The sequence below is a fragment of the Gavialis gangeticus genome, unplaced genomic scaffold, assembly GCF_001723915.1.
Source record: "Gavialis gangeticus isolate Ggan-Ray unplaced genomic scaffold, GavGan_comp1, whole genome shotgun sequence".
Taxonomy (NCBI): domain Eukaryota; kingdom Metazoa; phylum Chordata; order Crocodylia; family Gavialidae; genus Gavialis; species Gavialis gangeticus.
Window position 1 is genome coordinate 50,471,234 of NW_017729034.1, and position 18,989 is coordinate 50,490,222.

General features: G+C 39.6%; 1 protein-coding gene across 2 annotated transcripts in view; it reads left to right on the forward strand.

Annotated features, from left to right (window-relative positions):
• HEATR1 (HEAT repeat containing 1) overlaps positions 1-18,989 on the forward strand; it is a 68,227-nt gene that overhangs the window by 27,242 nt on the left and 21,996 nt on the right. For both annotated transcript variants that reach the window (XM_019527117.1, XM_019527118.1), the window contains exons 20-32: positions 3,171-3,363; positions 3,883-4,055; positions 4,943-5,107; positions 5,827-6,069; positions 8,189-8,320; positions 8,809-8,915; positions 9,886-10,029; positions 10,839-10,957; positions 11,095-11,216; positions 13,193-13,321; positions 15,311-15,541; positions 17,044-17,170; positions 18,363-18,529. In XM_019527117.1, coding sequence (XP_019382662.1) covers positions 3,171-3,363; positions 3,883-4,055; positions 4,943-5,107; positions 5,827-6,069; positions 8,189-8,320; positions 8,809-8,915; positions 9,886-10,029; positions 10,839-10,957; positions 11,095-11,216; positions 13,193-13,321; positions 15,311-15,541; positions 17,044-17,170; positions 18,363-18,529 — 2,052 coding nt within the window. The remainder of the gene's footprint in view (positions 1-3,170; positions 3,364-3,882; positions 4,056-4,942; positions 5,108-5,826; positions 6,070-8,188; positions 8,321-8,808; positions 8,916-9,885; positions 10,030-10,838; positions 10,958-11,094; positions 11,217-13,192; positions 13,322-15,310; positions 15,542-17,043; positions 17,171-18,362; positions 18,530-18,989) is intronic.

Consider the following 18,989-nt stretch of genomic DNA (forward strand, 5'->3'; position numbering starts at 1 on the left):
TCCCTTCCGACCCTAGAAACTATGAAACTATGAAACTCAGTTGAGATGAGCTGAAGCTGCTTTTGTTTTTGTAGACTTGTTCTGTTTCCTTTAAGATGAAACCAGACCACACACACAAAGATAGAAACAAGCTGTATTTTCTAGTGCTAACTCCTCACGGTCATCTTGTTACCTGAGGAAGACAGGCAAAGAATGTAGTATTCCTGTGCAACTTAGGCCAGTGTTGATTTGCTTGAGATACTGCTTTTCAATGTCTCTCTTCTAAGGGGCTTACAGAAATGTTACATGAGATGCAGTCTAGCTGAGACGCACTTTTATTAAACAGACGGCAAAAAGAGAAAAGAAATCAGGTTGTACCACACTCTCTCTCTCTCTCTCTCTCTCTCTCTCTCTCTCTCTCTCTCTCTCACACTCACACTCCCCATTATTTTGTCTGCTGGTTAGGACTGATTTTCACCATGGCCTTTTTGATCAATTAATTTCTAATCTTATTTTCTTGTTTATCAGATATATTCTCAAGAGAGAAAGTCCTTAAGACCTCAAAGGGAATGCTGCAGTGTAGAAAGTAGTGGGGTATAGATTTAGCCATATTGGTTTAAGGACATAGGCAGACAAGGTTCTTTGAGTGAATCTGGTATCTTTTATTAGACCAACTTAAATAGCTGGAAAAAAAATGTTCTTAGCAAGCTTTTTGGGATTAAAAACCCTTCATCAGGCTGAGGAAGCATCTGCAGTTGGTGTGTGCTCTTCCTGGATGGAATGAACGTAGAAAGTTCTACGGTACAAGCTTTGTTATCCAGCACACATGGGGAATGGAGGGTGCCAGATAACAAAATATGCCCGATAACTGAGCAGCCGGAACAGGTGTTTTTGCCTGTTCGGGTCGCCACCTGTCCCACTGCATCTGGGGTGTTGCTGCCCCTCCCTCTGCATCACTGCCCCTCCCATGGGCCCCAAGGGTCAGAGAGGGGGGACCTGCGCAGCTTGCTATGCCCCTGAACCGTGGGGGCTTGGCAGCACAGGCTGCTTTCTCCCGGGCCGTGGGGGCTCTGCCGTGGCACTTACGGTTTCACTTTTCCTTTACACGCTGGTTAACAGAGCATGCCGGCTTATAAGGTGCCAGTTAACACGGCTTTTGCTGTATGTAGAACGTAGAAAGTAGTGTTAATTGGTGTTAAAAAAACCCAAATCTAAGTAGTAAATAAGGTCTTTAAAACAAAAAGGGATGTCATTAGGTAATAGTGTCATGGCTTCAAAACAAACGTTCTAGATTGAGTTGGTTGTGGTGAACTATTAAGAAACTACATTTTTATATACTAAGCAGTTCTCATATTGGCTCAAAGGAAAGTCCCACAGAGTTGCACTAGTTCAATATAGATGCTTGAAGTGGTGAATTATAGTCTCCAGATCAGCTATTGATCTAAGAGTTTGCTCTGGTAGTGTCTCTGAGATGGAGAAAGAAGCATTTAAAGAGCATTTGTATTCCAGTATATTCAGGGCTGTGGACAGATGCAAAGAACTTAGGACGGTGCGAAACAGCACTGCTTTGTTTTGGTGTCTGTTTTGCCATTTTGAAGGGCCAGTGTTTCATTTTGTCAAAGCTGTTTCAACACATTTCGCCCATAGGCTATAATGGGGAAGTCATGAAAATGCCTAAAACTTTGTCATTTCTTGCCTGATTCAGATGAAAATTGCAGGGATAGTAGCCAGACTCCTCCCAGGGATGTGCCCCCCACCCCCCAGATCTGTATTTGAGATGACAGGATGCTGTTTTTGTACCACCTGAGCATGGCCTGCGCCCAGCGCCAGGAAGACTGGTGATGCTGCTGGCAGCAGTGGCAGCCTCCTGTCATCCCACATGCAGATCTGGGTTGCCTGTGCACTCGGGAGGAGTCGGGCAGTGCTGGGAGGGTAGGCTCAGCTCCTTGGGACTGAAGGAGCTGCTCGGACCACAGCCCTGGCACTCCCTGCTTCCCACTGCCAGGCTGTACTCCAAGGGTCTCCACGAGCCCCATGGAGCTCAGCCTTGTGGTGGGAGGCAGGGGGCAGACACTGGCCAGGGCTGTGCTCCGAGTGGCTCTGCCAGCCCCACAAAGCACAGCCCTGGCTCTCCCCTACCTCCCACCACTGGGCTGCACTCCAAGCAGCTCCACCAGCCCCATGGCGCTCAGCCTGGTGGCAGAAGGTGGGGGAGAGCTAGTGGCAGAGCTGCTCAGAGCTCTGCCCTGGCCAGTGGCTCTCCCCCACCTCCCACCACCAGGCTCAGCTCCGTGGGGCTGGCAGAGCTGCTCGGCGCACAGCCCAGTGGTGGGAGACTGGGAAGAGCCAGGACTGTGCTCCACCTCCCACTGCTGGGCTGAGCTCTATGGGGCTGGCGGAGCCACTCGGAGCACAGCCCTGGCTGTCCCCTGCCTCCTGGCACCCTGCTGCTTCGAAACTTGAAATGTTTCAAAACATTTCAAGTGCCCTCATTTCTTTTTGTGGCTGTTTTAAATCTTTTTGTTTCATTTCAATTTCACTGTTTCAAACTCAAAACGTGTTGCAACAGCTTGAAAACGAAACACTTGGCGAAATTTCGCCCTAATAATGATATATTGTTGTGGTGAGGGGCTTATAAACTCAGAAGTGCTCATCAGCTGAATAGATGAGGACACATGAAACCATTACATCTATAATGATATAAGTAGAGCTAACCATGCTATAGCTTTAACCCCATTTTAATGCAGGTTTAAATGACCCTTAGTAAACTACTATAACTTGAAACTTCAGTGATTTGTTTCTTCTCTCCCCATCCTAATTTCGGAATTCATTATAATGTTGCCTCCGCCCCCTAACCACCACCACTTTGAGCGTTGCTAGAAATTCCTATGGTCACCATGCCAAAATCTAGTATTTTGGAGTGAAGTGGATTGTATATTTTTCCATTTTGACCAAGAAAGCCATGTGACACATGAAATTAATGTTAGCATTACTATGAGATACAACTGTGAAAAGTGTTAATTGGACGATTAAAAATCAGTGCTTCAAAGTAATGAATAAAAAACAGGGATTGCTTATTCTGGTACAAAATTGCAGCTGCTCTGAATAAAATATATAGGCTCTTAATTTTTGCTCTTAATAGGCAAGCAAGTGAAGCAAAATTTTGTAATATTTTAATTTTTATTTCACAGGTACATTTAGAAGACTCAGAAAAGCTGTTCAGATTCCTTTCAATTTTATGGACTTACAACTACAACCTTTCAAATCAACTAAGCTACACAGTGAATGCAGTGTTACAGACTCAAGCTTTGTATATAGGGCATGCAGTGCTTACATCACTGGCAGCCCAGAAGAAGAAACAGCTAGTATCACCTTCCTCCACAGGTAAGGGCAAACAGCGTCCATTTCAGTTTCTGAGTCCTAGTCCTGGATTAATATAGCCCATGCTTATACTCCAGAACAAGAAATTAAGACTTCCCTTTTCCTTGTAGTGTGTTATGTTTCCTGTAGAAACCCTACATCGTAGACAAAATTAATGAGGATGCTTATGTCAAATCATAACCACAGCAGTAGTAATAATTGTTGTGGTATACAATAATGTGCTGTCAGTTCTGTAGAAATGTATTTCAGAAAACACGTTTCAGTCTTAACACACACAGTGATGTGTTGCATAGTCTTCAGCATCAAAATGTGTAAACCCTTTGATTTTTAAAAGAGTCCAAGTATCCTTATGATAAAGCACATAGCCAAATATCCACACAGTTCATGCTAAAGTCACTTGAAATCCCTCAAGGTTTATAGTGAAAGGAGCAAACCCTTTAATGATCTTTTAGGGCAACTGTTGAGATTCCCATCTTTTAACTTGTATTTTGCCCCACTCCTTCCCCCTCCTCCCATTTTTAGTGGTGATATCTTTGCTGATTAATCTTGGGAGTCCTGTAAGTGAAGTTCGAAGAGCTGCTCTTAAATGCCTCCGCTCCCTCAGTGGAATAAAGGAGTCTCTGTTTCATCCCATTCTTCATCACCTGGTCCAAAAAACCGAGGAGATCATATCTGATCCAACATATGTAACTCAGGTAAGATTATGCTAATATGTATATAAAGAAGTGGAATGTGGGGTGCTGCTTTGAGCTCCAGCTTCTAGAAATCAGAGCTATCCTTTTTATCCATATGGTTTGTATTAAAATGCAGATTAATGTTCATGACTTCTAACAAATCTTGTTCAGAAAACAGCCATGTTTTCCATGTTAATTTCTAGTAATCTCTGCAGAGTAAAGGCTAAGTTTATGTTGAATAAAACTGACATTGCTGAAGGAGTAAAGATTGGTTGTTTTCTCAGCCAGCCATTTCCTTCCTTAAGAAAGTTTGCAGTGGTCATACTAGATGAAGTTCTGCCCTGCTGTTAAGTTTTCTCAGGGATTCCCAGATAACTCTTCTGAGGCCCACTAGGAGGAAAGGTTGTTCCACAAGTCCTCCTCCAGATATTATTCCCAACGGGTTGCTATTTTTTTTTTTGGAAAAATAGGGCCTAAGAGTTTGACTGTTTTCCTCCACAAACAAGTATGTTAAAGGGCAGACATTGAAGCCTCTTCTCACAGATAATCCTACAGATGAAAATGATGGTGAAGGAAGAGAATCCCAAGCACATACAGATCTCTTGGGAGGGTTCTTTCCAGTATCAGTAAGCCATTCACTAATGCTTTCTTAGATAGCCAGTATTTGTATATTCCTAAAAGCCTATTTGTTCTGCTAAATTATTTATGTACAAAGAATTTGGATATATATCAGGTAAGAGACGTTGTTTACTTATGATGGAAGGGAAAAATTAACTAAATGACTTAAAAATGAATGAGTAATTTTGTTTGTTCATATCTTTCTTACATTGCATTTGCTTACACTTTTGTTACAGCTCTTTGGAATCTTTAATAACTCTTAGTATGTTAACTTTTATTTTTCTGACTAGAGCCTAGGAGGCCTGTTTAAGGAACTGCAGACACACAGTGAACAAAAATCCCAACAGAAATTGTCAGAAGCTTTGAAACACCTACTTGATTGTGTACAAGTCCCCACTTGTCCATCATATATTGCAAGGAATTTGATGAAAATTCTCCATGCAGTTAATGGTGAAGTACGTATGAACTTTCAGCTTTTTTATTTGATTTATGGGTAGGACTGTTTCGTAAACTGGGGGGAGTTGGTTGAAATGTGCAGAAATTGGAAGATGCAGTATTATTTAGCTGTGATAGCTTTGTTACATTTGACTAACTCTGAATTATTTTTAGCTAATACTTCTAACAATATGCCAGGTAAACGGGGCCCAATCTTTTTGGCAGGTGTGCCACAAATTAAGCCCACGCTATTCTGATCCCTTGCCCGATCCACCATTCTGCTTTCTGCTCCATGCCTGATCTGCTACTCTGCTCTTTGCTTCCTGCACCATCTGCCACCAAGCTGCCTGCTTCCTTCCTGAACTGCTGCGTGTTATACACAGGGCACCCTGTCCCACTTGACCTGTGCTAGGTCAAGGTTGCAAAAATCTAAATAAAAAATTATTGAAACTGTTTCCTTGCTCTGTATGGAATTTTTGGGGGGTCCAGGACTCTGCAGTAGAGTCATAAGTAAAATTGCTTAACAGTACAAAACAAAATCTTCTTGGGGAAAATCCTTTGTCTGTCTTTTCTAGAAAAGAATGGTCCTTTCTATGAACTCGCATGTACCTGTGGTTGCCTTAAGCAGCAGCTTTGCTTTTTCTTTTTCTAGAAGTGTAATGTAAAAAGTAATGTGCAATATTACTGTTGTGCTAAAATGAAATCCTGCTTCTGAAATGGAAACGTTTTCCATTTGCAGGTGGTTCTTTCCCATTTGTTGCCTGCAATAGACAGGGTGCTGGAGAAAGTCCTGAAAGATCCTGAGACAGTGTTGAAAGATGAGGTGCTTCTTCTGCATCTCATCCTTGAGAAATACAACGAACACTCAGCTGCCCTCTTGTGCAAGAATCAGCAGTGTCTGGATTTGTTCATTAAAAGTCTTCACACTACAAAGGAGCTCTACAAAGGCATTCCAGCTCTCCAGATCACAGCACTTGGGCAGGTAGGGGGTTCTGAAAGAAGGTTTTCATTTGTTATGAAAAAATTGTATTTTCTTTTTCAGCGTGGTTAGTTAATTTAAAAGGATTCTTTCAAGGCCTAAAATTTAGAACTGGGGTTTTTTTGTTTCCAAAGTCCACTTAGCTTTCTTGAAATGTTTTCTAAATGGACAATTCAAGTAAGCATATTGGATAGGAAACATGATTTCTTTCCTCTTTTAGCTTGTTTTTTAATAAAGAAAGGTTTCAGAGTTGCACTATGTTGCTGTTGCTGCAGTTTCTTTGCTTTTTACCAGTAAGTGCTGTAGCTGTATTTCAAAATCTCTTTGTAAAACCAAAAGCCATAATGTTAAGAAGATGTAGCAAGCAAGAAATAGCTTTCTTTGGCATAGGCTAAAAATCAGTTGTTCACTTTGTTCAGGGGCAGGCAAAATATGGCCCATGGGCCAGATCTGGCCCGCCAGGTCATTTCATCTGGTTCATGGGCACCCACCAACAAACTGTAGCCCACCTGACTCATGCACCTTGCTCCTGCCCTCGTGCATGGAAGGATCCAGCCCAGCCAGCGTGCAGCTTCTGGGTGCAGCTGCTGCTGCCATTGCTGCAGCTGCTGGAGGACCTGCTCAGCTTCTCTGAAATCCAGCAACTCCTCTTCATTGCCGGCAGTGTCTGCAGGAGCTCCCCACTGCCGCGCTCCTGCCCCTGCTGACACAGCCTGCCCCATCACCAGCTGCTGGGGGCATGCACTGTTCATGCAGCCCAGCCAGTCCACCTCTATCGTGTGGAGCTCCCCACAGCACATGTGCAGCTCCCTGCATTCACGTGCCACCAGGGTAAGCCCCGCATGATGGAGCCAGCTGCCTTCTGGCAGCTGCACATGGCAAGGGGACTCTGCCAGAAGTGGCAGGTAGCTCTGTCTCCTGCTTCTGTGGCAGAAGGGAGTGGGAAAGGCAGCTGGCTCCATTATGCAGGGTTTCCCTCAGTGGCACGCAAATGATGGGGGCTGCATTTGCACTGTGAGGTGCCCGGCACAATAGAGGTGGGCCTGCCTGGCTGTGCTCTTCACCACCACATGCAGCTCTGGCTGGAGCTGCGTACCAGCAGGCAGCAGTGCCTGTGCGGACCACAAGTGCCCCCAAAGGCCCGTTGCCTATTACTGCTGTTGTCGCTGCTGCCAGCTGGCACTGCATTATGGGGGACAGTGTGTGGAGGGCATCCCCACAGCCCCTACCCTTCCTATGCCCCCTCCCCCCCCAAAACCACACAACCATACCCTGTGCCCCCACACACACACCAACCGCACACTCCCCAACTACAATATGCAAAAGTAAGACTTTATTTTTGAGCTATTGTGCAATCGCCTCTATACACACAACTCAAACACAAATCATGACACAAATATTTTTGCTAATAAAATTAAAATATGTTGCACACGATGTTTGATTTTTAATATATGAATTGGTTTTTTTTTTCTGGTTCAAACAGCAACTCCCCTCTGCACACGCAACACCCCCCTCCCACCTTCTCCCCCATAAGGAGTACTTTTGGAGGCAAGGGGAGAGATTTCCAGAGGCAAAGGTCAGGGACTAGGGGGCGGGACTTCGAATCCCAAGATGGTAACTAGGGGACGGGGCCCCTGTCAAGGGGCGGCGCTACCTTTGTGGCCCTCGACAGCTTACCGAAGTTCATTAAGCGGCCCTGCAGCAGAAAATATTATATTATAGTTATAAAAGCAGAGCAGCAGTTTTGCACAAATCCAGAATAGATTAAATGTTAATATGCCTGTAGAGTATCTTAAAAGTATGCATGAATGTATACGCTTTTTTTATTATCCTACACATAGCATAGTATGTGTATACTTACAGTATGTAAAAATATGTAAATTATTTCTGTGTGCTTGTAGTGTGTATGTGCATGTGAAAATTAATTGTATACACATATTACATGTGTACTTGTGTATGTTTTGACATGTATGTATGTAAATATTGTGTGTGTATTTATAGCAAATTGTATGTAAATCTGATTTAAATTTTGAATTTTACATTTTGTCATTAAAAAAAAAAAGTTACCCAAATCCATGTTGGCTTCATTTAAATACTTTTTTTTTTTTTTTAATATTTATAGATTACTAAGCCATTCTTTGCTACAGTGAAAGATGGGAACATGCAACAGAAGCTTCTAAAAGTATTGTTTGATTTACTAGTAAACTGCAAAAACCCACTCTGTGCCCAGACAGTTAGCAGTGTTTTTAAAGGGGTAAGTTGTAGACTCTTGGGATTTGGGAATTTGTTTAAGAGATGGAAAGATGGATCCTGGTTGCAATAGTAATTATTTTTATTGCTTAAGCAATTCATAACATGACATAATCAGAAATAAAAAAAAGCCATGTATATAAAGTCTTATAATTGAATAAGCAGGTGTTAAAGGTGCATTTTAACAGTTTTCTTAAAGATGCAGATCGTATTTATCTGAATCCTAATAGCACTTGTTATATTGCAAGAATAAATTTTAAAGAAAGGAGGAACATTCCACTATGTTTGAAAAACTAGTTAGGGAAAACCCAGAAGCATTTTCCCCAACCATGTTTTTTGTTGTAATTTTGGTTTTAATATAGCAGTTTATCATAATACATAACTTAAAAATGATTTCTCATTTTGGCAAATAAGTGGGCAGGCACCTGGATAGGTGGCTGGATTAGGGCAGTCCTTATGTAATTAGTTGTCTTTTTTTATACTTTATTTTAGATTTCTGTTGATGCTGAGCAGATGTGTGTGGAATTGGAGCCTCCCGAAAAAGTCAAAGTTCCAGCTACTATTCAGCAAACAAGAAGACAGAAAATGCAGCAACAGAGGTAGAGAGCATAGGGATAGAGAAGTTATGGGCTCTCTGTTTTTGTATTGGAATACTAAATATTTAGTATTTAGTATTACAGATAACACTGGGTCTACTTTTGTAGGGGAAAAAACCCAAGGGCCACAAGAGTATACACCCTGCCCATATTATTATTTTGAGAAAATTAATTGGCAGAAAAGAAGCCGATCCTTCATATGAGAATCTTGAATTCTTATGTTGAACTTGATGCACACATCAAGCTACAATAATTTTTTGTGTGCATTTTAACTTTAAATGTTTGTGTAAAGAAAATGAATGGATTCAGTTGTGTGCACGTGGCTAAGTTTTTAAGGTTAAAGCCTTACCCCTAATTGTCTGGGAAATATGCAAGAAGATAGGGTAAAAGATAAAACCTTGCATCTCACTAATTTTCTAGTGGGTAAGATTTATTCATAAGTTTAGTAACTACAGTAGGGAAAGAAAATCTCTTCTTAGTTAATCATTCCTCCTGTTCCTCTTTCTCCTTTTCCAGTCACTTGGCTCATTAGATTATTTGTCAGAGACTGGCTTCTCCGTCCTTGGTTAGCTGTAAACTGGCAGTCAGTCTTTGTAATGCGATCACTGTCCAATGACAAGCAGGTCAACATTCAGTCAACTGATTCAACTTAGATAGGAATGTCAGTCACTGGAACCTGTTGCAGAAAAATGGTGTTGTATTTAGGAATGCGCCCATTGCCTTTTTTCTTATTTTTTTTAACTGTGTTTATTTTTTTGTTGCTGTATGCACTCAGATTCTATTTCTGTTTGAAACGTCGCACATTTTTATCATCATCTCTACTTGGATCAATACCAAAGAGATGTTTGTGTGCTATGTGAAAACTTGGCAAACTGTACCATGTAATTTTTTTTTATTGCATGCTGTGCTAAATAGTGTTTTCATTTTACTTTCCATGAGTGTGTCCTTATTCACTGCTTTTCAATTTTTCTAGAAAGCCTCAAGATGGAGAATCAGTTCAGGAAACAAGGAGCATGAACTGGCAGAGGGTCACGCTCATTCTGGAACTACTACAGCACAAGAAGAAGCTCAAACATCCTCAGGCACTGGTCCCTACGCTTTTTAACTTGCTAGCCAGGTAATGGTACATAAGTCCTTATTAAACATAAGTCCTTATGCATTCTCTCCTTGGAAACAGAGTGTAAAATATTAGTATGTGAGAGTGAAATCACACGCTTGGATTTTCTTCTGTGGACTAGCAATTTTATTTCTTATACCAAGGGTTCAGAGGGGCATAGCTTGTTTCCTAAAACCTCATTTCAACAATGGCAGTGCCAGCATATGGTTGGGGTGATACTCCTGTGACACGTCAAATGAGGCTAGCAGGAGACGATTTCCAGAAAATGGTAGTATTGCCCTGTTTAGGGACAGCACAACAAGATTACTGCTGCTTCCAGCCTGGCCCGATGTCCAAATGTTTTCTTTCAGTACTCTTCTAAAGACTTTACAGCCACATCTCTCTCAAACATTAAGTTGTCTTAAAAGTTACAATGTAAATTTGAAACCTTCAGCTCTGCAGAGGGAAGTGGATATTTCAGTGAAGTTTTTCTTTCACTGATGTTTAAGTATTCAAGTTGAATCTTTCTGGACAATGGAAATTATTTTTAATGGACCCATAATGAAAAATTACAAGCTGTCCATATTTTCAATTTTTTAGTTATTTAAAAGGAAAAAAAAAGACATGGGGATAAGGTAGGAAAGTTCGGCCTTTTTTTTGTTGTCCATGGACCCTGAAAAAGTAACCTTGCTTTTACGGCAGTCTCATACTTTACCAGTCTTCCTGTTAAAATATTTTCCCTTGGTTTGAATTTTAGTTCATTACTTACTTTTACATATTTTTTCTGAATTTTGTTTCCACCCACCCCCAACTCCCTCCTGAATCTGTAGATGTTTGGAGCCTTCCACATCAGAAGATGAAAATCTAGAGTATACAAAACAGCTAATCCTTAGCTGTTTGCTAAACATCTGTCAGAAACTATCCCCAGATGGCAGCAGGATCCAGTCAGGTAAAAATCACAGGTTCTTGTTTTGGTTATGGAGACTTTCCTACCATTTGTACATGGCTGTCTTCAGGATTTTAAAAGTTCCTTTTACCATTTAAAAAAATATTACACAAAAAATAAATTATTTTTCCCTTTTGCAGATACTCTTGATAAAGAAAAATTCAACGTGGAGCTGATAGTTCAGTGCATCAGGGTATCGGAAATGCCTCAGACACATCATCATGCACTGCTACTGCTTGGAGCTGTAGCTGGCATGTTTCCAGTAAGTAGGGCATAAGGGTTATTAGCAGACCTTCTCTTTCCTCTGCCTTTTAGAGAAGGGAAGAAAAGAAAAGCTTGATGATATAGAAGTCTACACTGCAGAAAACCTTTGTGAAAGTAACCAGGGGCTGCAAGTTAACGTGGCTTATTTTTCAAAGAGATTTCTACTTCCCTTTTTTTTATTTAAAAAGCAAAATGATACTTTGTTGTGAGACTTTAATCTCTAATTATTATGGGATGTAATTTTACCTTTCTTCCATGGAAAATGCCCATTTAGAATGGAAGATTTTTTCCAAAAACGAAGTGCTCTTCATCAAGGCATTGCTTCCTTTGGGTTAAGTGGCTTAATATGCTCCTGCTGTATTCAGAGCCTTCATGCCTGCCTTTCTTCTTTTTCCCCTTTACACCATGTAGCTGAGAGGAGCATGTAGGCTGCATTGACAGCAACTGATATTCTTTAAAGGTTTCTGTCTTGTGCAGCAGTGACTGCAACAATTTTCTTTTGTAATGTTTCAGGTCTTTGAAGCCAGTGTTCCCCTGTATAGATTGAAATTTGTTTATGCTATTGCTGCTCAACTTTTCGGCCCTGCAGGCCAACTGAATACCACTGGGTCGGGCCACATGTGCCTAGATCTGGTAGCACATCAGCCTGGCCAAGCAAGCCCAGATCCCACCATGACCTGGCTTAGCCCTCCACACTGCTACAATTTAGTGCACAAAGCTGTGTTATTCAGCCCAAAATTTGGCAGTAGAGTGACAATTAATACGGCCACCATTACCCCACTGCCAAATTTTCAGTCCTGTGTGGAGCCTTCTTGGATGGATGACATTGCTCTGTGGGCTGGATCTGACCTGCAGGCTGGGGCTTGAGCACTCCTGGCTTTTATAGAATGGTTTTAACATACGAATTTTTCTTAACGATTCTCTTCAGTCTATGTAAAAGTTGTTAAAGTGTATCTGTATATAAAGGCATATTTTTGCGCTCTCCTGTTACTCAGTCTACAAATTTAAAGAACTTGCTTTCTTCCCAAACCAAAAATGAAGCTTATTGGACCATTGTAGAATTAAGTCTCATTGTTAAGAATTATTTGTAGAATTAAGTCTCATATCACTGTCATATTGCTAAAGTTACCTCTGTTATATCACTGGCTTTACTACACCCCAGGTTCCATCCTTAAATACTGGGTCACCTTCTAGTTACCCTGTTTAAAATAGAGGAAGGTCTTGGCCTGGGTATTAACTGTCTTTCTAAACTAGAAATGCTCCTTCTGTCTGTTAACTCTGAATGGGAAACCTCTTCATAGACTCTTGCAATGGGATCTTATAAAACTAATGACATATGGGCTTTAACAAGATGACTTTATTTTCAGATTTCCATTGGCTTTAAAGCTATCATACAGTATAATGAAGTTAAACTGAAAAGAGTAGACATCTCAAATTAACTTTCTGTTTTTAAAGTAATATTGTGGTTCTGTTCAGCCAGAAGAAATCAGAAAATGTATATTTTAAGCAGATTATTAAAATTGTATTTCTTGGTATCTTTTCTGGAATATCAGGTATTTCAGTGGACAGCAAGTTGTCCACTTTGGTCAACTTTCAGTGGAAATTGGCTGCATTTGAAAATTTCCCCATAGATAATATTGTACATGACAGTATGATTATAGCTGTTTTCTTGCTTTAATCCTTAGACGTTTGTCTGGATCGCAAAATACTACATGCTCTTTAGCACAGTCGCATGGTAGTTTATAAGGACACAGCAAATTTGAAATCTAGTCAGTTAAACAAAAAAAAAAAGTAGTTACTAGACAATTCCTTCCTTTTTCTCAGGTATCTTAATACTAGGAAATGTGTTTAGAAACTTATCCAGATATAAAAGGGTTCAAATGCCTTAAAGTTTTATGTTGCAGAAAACAAGAAAAATAATTACACAGATAGTAGTGACTAAAACTGAAATCTCTACTGTCTTTTGTTTTCCAGGATAAAGTTCTCCACAACATCATGCCCATTTTTACTTTCATGGGGGCAAATGTCATGCGTCTAGATGATACTTATAGTTTCCAAGTAATTAGTAAGACAGTGAAAATGGTTATTCCTGCTCTCATACAGGTAAGATTTTTTTTTTTTCATTCATTACTAGATGGGAAAAGGCTGTAAATAGTGAAGTCAGGCATTTAAAAAAAAAACTACAGCTGAATTATAGTATCGATGGAGCATGGCTTTTTACTGGGTATCAACAGACCAGACTAGCCTGGCCTACCAGCTGGAGTCCAGCAAAAAGTAAACTGAGAAAGCATGCTCTATAACTACAGGAGTCAGAAATGTTTTTTATCAAAGGTGAAATGGAGAAGATTCCCACACACCTAGTCTGAAACATCTTTTGGTTTTTGTTTTGCAGTGACATACTTAAAAACTCCAGTAGAGATTAATTAAAACACCATATATTTTCCTAAATAAGTTACTTACTTTTTTTAGTCCACAAGCATCTTTATTGTAAATGTGAGCTGTAGTTGGAGAGGGTTATGCCTTCTTTGTGCACAGCAATTCTTAAAGACATGGGATGTATGTGTCTGGGGGGGCGGAGGAAGGAGTTAGCTTTTTGCCATAGAAGTCTCAGGAGCAAGATCTGATCAATCCTGTTCTTGCTGGATAGCTGAATCACGTACGTAGTTTGAGCTTTTCAGCCATTATCTGAAGAAAGTGAGAATGTCAGATCTTTAACAAAGATTTCTTTTCTTCCATTTTGCACTCACTCATGCTCTTTCTCTCTCTTTCTTTCTCTTTCCTTAGCCATTTGAGTTAAATAAGCTTAAATCAAACCAAACAACCAACCCTTCCACCTGTCCCCCTCCCCAATTTTTTTTAAATAAGCTTGAATAAAAACATTTTCCATCAATTAGGGTCCATTTGTGCATTGTTTCTAATCTAATAAATATTATTAGTTCTCTTTGCCGATTCTGTGAGAAAAATATATAGTGCACAAGACTTTTTTTTGTTGTTTTCTAATGGGAAAACATGTACAAGAATTTTTTCTAGTTGCATGTTGCAAGCTTCCTCCATGCTCAAACAAATTAAAGAAATACAAAGCCATTTTACCTTTTCTATTGTTTGTCTTTAAAGAAATCAAACTGTTCTCCAGAAAACTCTTAAAAGTAACTTGGAACTTACAGAATAGTGGATTTTTTACGTTGCCAGAAAAACAATTTTTTTATATGCAGATACGAATGTCTGTTTTACATGTAGACTGCTGTATGTTAGTGAGTATAGATATTCTGTAAAGCCTACCAAATTACAAGTGTGTTAAAGTAAGATTTGAAGGAAAAATTGAAATGCATGCTGAAGGTAAGATTTCCATGCGCTCAGCATTGGGTCACCCTTGAAAAAACTATTATTGACTTCAGGTAATGCCAGATGCTTTTGAAAATCCACCCAATTTTAATTGAAATACATTCCATAAAATCTTCATGAAAATTCAGTGATTGAATGCTGTTTTAAGTAACATTTTAAAAGCACAAAACTTCGTTGTTTAAAAAAAAAGGACTGTAGTTGCAGGATTAATATCCTGGTTTCAAGCTGATGCAATTTTTGTCCTCTTCTAAAGGAGTGTGAAGAAGGGTAATGAGTGCTACTCTGAAATTTGTTCTGTTGCTCTGAATTTCCTTTGTCTTTGTAGTTTCTAATCAGGTCCTTGGGTATTTTGTAATTATATTCTTGAAAATTTGTATTCTGCAAGGACCTACTACTGAGCAGTTTCTAATTCTGATTTGTTTCTTGAGATGGCTACTCACAATAATAAATACTATGCCTAGTATGTAAGGGCTTGTCTACCTTAAGAAAAATTGCACCGGTGTAAAATTTTGCACCAGTACTCTGTGCTGGTGGACTGCAGCTGCACTAGGGACTGAACAGTTAAACAGGTGGAGGCTTCTTTAAGATAGAAGGGTGTTTGCCTCGAGACTGTAATGCTTGGTTGAAGTCTTGCTTTGATCTGTTTGGCACACAAGAATAATTTCTGCTTCTGTAATCATTCTGTGTGCATGGAAGAAGTCTCTTTAGGTTAACATGTTCTAACATTTTAACATACTGCCTTGTTATTAGGCTGATGATGGTGGCTCTCCAGAGACCTCGAGGGGTGTGGAGGAAGTAGTAATTAAAGTAATACGTGTGTTTGTGGATGCCTTGCCTCATGTACCGGAACACAGACGCCTGCCCATCCTGGCACAGCTGGTTGATACATTGGGAGGGGATCGATTCCTCTGGGTTCTTCTGGTGCTGCTGTTTGAACAGCATGTGACCAAAACAGTGACTGCAGCCAGCAGTGGAGAAAAGGTTAGAATGAGAAGGATGAACTCTTCTCTTGTAAATACATGTAGTAAGAATGATGCATAAATTCTGTTCATTTCATCTATTTTTACCTTTAGAAACAATGGGATAAAGTCCCCATCTGCCGTACAAATATAACTAATGGTGAACATGTTTTTTGGTTAATCCTGTCCTGAAGAGAGAGTCTTAATCAAAAAAAACAATTTTAACATGGATATTTTCTTTCTTACCTGGCCATTCAGTATGAAATAAAATATTTTTTCTTTCCTCTACACAAGCCAGAATAAACCATAGTATAGCCTGGTTTGACCAGAGACGTGTACAGAGATGCTAGATTGTGTAGCGTAGGCCACTTTGTAATGTTTGTTGTTACATGTCCCTAGGAACGCCCTTTCCATGTTCGCTATCGTTGTGTAGGTGAATGCTGCCACAGCTAGATACAGCAAAAAGTACATAGCTTATACAGAAAGTTAAAGGGAGACTTAGGGTGGTTTCCAGTTCAAAATTCAGAGGTCCTTTTATTTTTAAAGGGGGCGATTAAAAACTTTACTGAAATTTACTTTTCACATTCCCCAATAAGCTTTTGAACCCAAACATAAAATTTATTCAAAAAGTAAAGCAGCTGTATTTCATTGTGCAGGGTGGATGATACAGATACAGAAAACTGAAAAACAGCATATATGGTGCCAAGTAACTGAGATATTTGAAATATTCCTTTTTAATGATCCATTAGTTATTCTGCTGATAGGGCTTCTATAATATTTCCATAGTATTTTTGTTGTAATCTTTCATAACATGTTGGACAAAATTTAGCAAAAGCAGTGCATTCCTGCTGATTAATTCTTTAATGAAATCAGAGGTCAATCGATGTTGGCTATGTAGAACCTGTTGAAAATTGGGAGAGGCTCTGTGCCTTGAATATCTCTTTTTGTTGCTGCTGTTACATTATTTTTGATCTCTTTGAGGGATTCAGTTTTATTACATCAATTTTGACTCTGAGAATCAGCAATAAAGGGCTAGAATGTCTTGTCTTTTTAATCTATACCTAGAAAGACAATAGTTTTGTCTTGGGTATTATAAAAAGAAAACTTAACTTCATTAAAAGAATAAAAAGTGGATTTGATTTTTCTTTTTTTTTTCTTGTGACTAAAATAAATGTTTTATTTGGCCACAAAATAGCACAGGGGCTCTATATAATAGGTTTCACCATCAGTCACTAGTTCAGATCCAGCTAAGATTATACTGCCAATTGAGTTTGGTAAAGTTTTGCATGTGAAATAAGCTGGTTGTCTCAGTCCATTTCCAGCGAGCACATGTCTGCCGAAATGTTTTCTGCTGCTGTTCCCTTGGTAGAAGCCCTAGAAGTAACTAAGAATTCCCCAGTACTGAATATTCACATGCATTCAATAAGAAAAGTTTTTTGTTTGGTTACTATCTCTTTAAACGTGTTTTTGTTTGTTTGTTTGTTTGTTTGTTTGTTTTATGGTGGGGGATTAATTCCTAACCAGGATACTGTTCTGGAGACGGATGTTGAATTTTGGATTGCCATCTATTGCGAATTTAATGTACAGTGTCAGTTCAAGAGCTTGATGAAAATAATCCAGTATTTAACGAAACTCCCAGAGAATAAAGAAGGTAACCATTAAACAAGTTTGCTCTGCAGAACCAACCAGTGCATGCAGGTCTTACTGTAACTTTTGTTGACTAAGTTTTTAGGGATGCAAAGTGACGCTAATTACATTTCTCTTATAGCTGCAGTTAAGCAGTGCATACCTCTTTTTTTCAAAAGTTTAATTCCAGAATTATTTGGGGCCAAACAGTGCTTTTTATTTGTGGGTTGAAGTAAGATTCTCAAAAGAAATTACTGTAAAAAGGGGTCGCTGATAAGAATTTCAATCTATGCACTATAAACAGTAATTTAATGTGGATTCGTTTTGTCGGTCTGCTCTTCAAAGTGAATCGGGTTACATGGTTAATTTTAATGTACCTAGGGTTCTTTTGTTTTGTTTTTAAATGCAGGTTTGTGAGGGAACAGCCCTTGTGAAAAGCATGTACTAATGATATGTGCTTTTTTAATCCATTATTTTAAAGGTTTTTAAGGGTTTTTCTGTATTGCTAATGTTTATATAGGTTTTTCAGCAAAGGGGCAACATCTTGATATAGGTGTGGAGCTTGGGAGCTAACAGTCTTTTCTATTCCATCATTTTTGGGGCAGAAGGCCGAGTAGCTTTTGCATTTGACAAAAGGAGGAGGTCAAATTCAAAATGCAAAAAGAATTGAACACAATCTCAACATTTTTTCCCAAGCAATTGGAAATGAAAATGGCCACATATTACAGCAATGCTTGCTTTTTCACTTGGAGACGATTCTGTTGTTGTGCCAAATCGGTGGCATTGGCAGAAAGCCTGCTGAAGTTCAGGATGATAGTACCTCTCCTTTGCTTTTACCTCGTGTCACACCTGTAGTATAGTACTGATGAGATAATGAAAAACAGTATGGGAGAGGGAGCCAAGAACGTCACACAGCATTTTCTAGGAGGGTCTATTGAAAAATATAAAAAGCAGCAGACTGTCTAGGCTCTGCTTATTCTGTTCTTGCACAATCATTGCTCTTGTTGAAGACTATGTAAATTGTGCCACTGAGGTCTGTAAGATTGGGACCAGAAGTTTCAATTAATCATGTTTCACCATACATTGCTGAACAGCTCAGGCCACGTTTGTCCTTCAGTGCTAAACACAGTTGATTCCAGTTTGCTATAATTGTTGACCAAAAGCTTTTCTCTTGGCCATCGCTGAGAAAACAGATTTATTTGTGGGTGTTTTGACAGATGATCCTGGACCAAAAAAACCAAGAACACGCAAGACAAAAGTGCAGGATCAAGAAGGGCAACTTTTCAATGTGGAGTTCCACTCAGACAAGCAACTGCGACATTTTAAATTTCTGTCCGTCTCCTTCATGGCACAGCTGTTGGCTTCTGAGAGGTTTGTGAAAAAGGTAATCATGTTCCCAGCTCCGTGTTTAATAGCTTCAAAGCTGATTTTGTTTTGATGTTTACTTTTCTTTCTAATGACGTGAAAGAGAAGCATAAAATGACACAAGTTCTCCAGTATATTTGGCTGACATTCCTGTTTGGACAGTTCTGTAGCCTTTCTTAGTAGTTTGTTAATAAATTGATTTCCTCTGCAGCTCTTTCTGATTGATTGTACATGATTGATCAGCAAAGACAGTTGGATCCTGGCCCCAGTGAAGTCAGTGGAAAAATTGACAGTGACTTATTAGTGCCAGGATTTCACTCGCAGACTACGCTAGCATTATCATTATCATGCACGTGTCCGTACAAAAACAAAGTGCCCTGGACTTATAGATTCTCAAGCCAGTGTTTAAATTGGTAAAACTCAGAATGAAAAAAATATACCATAGTTTCATAGTTAGTAGGGTCAGAAGGGACCTGAGC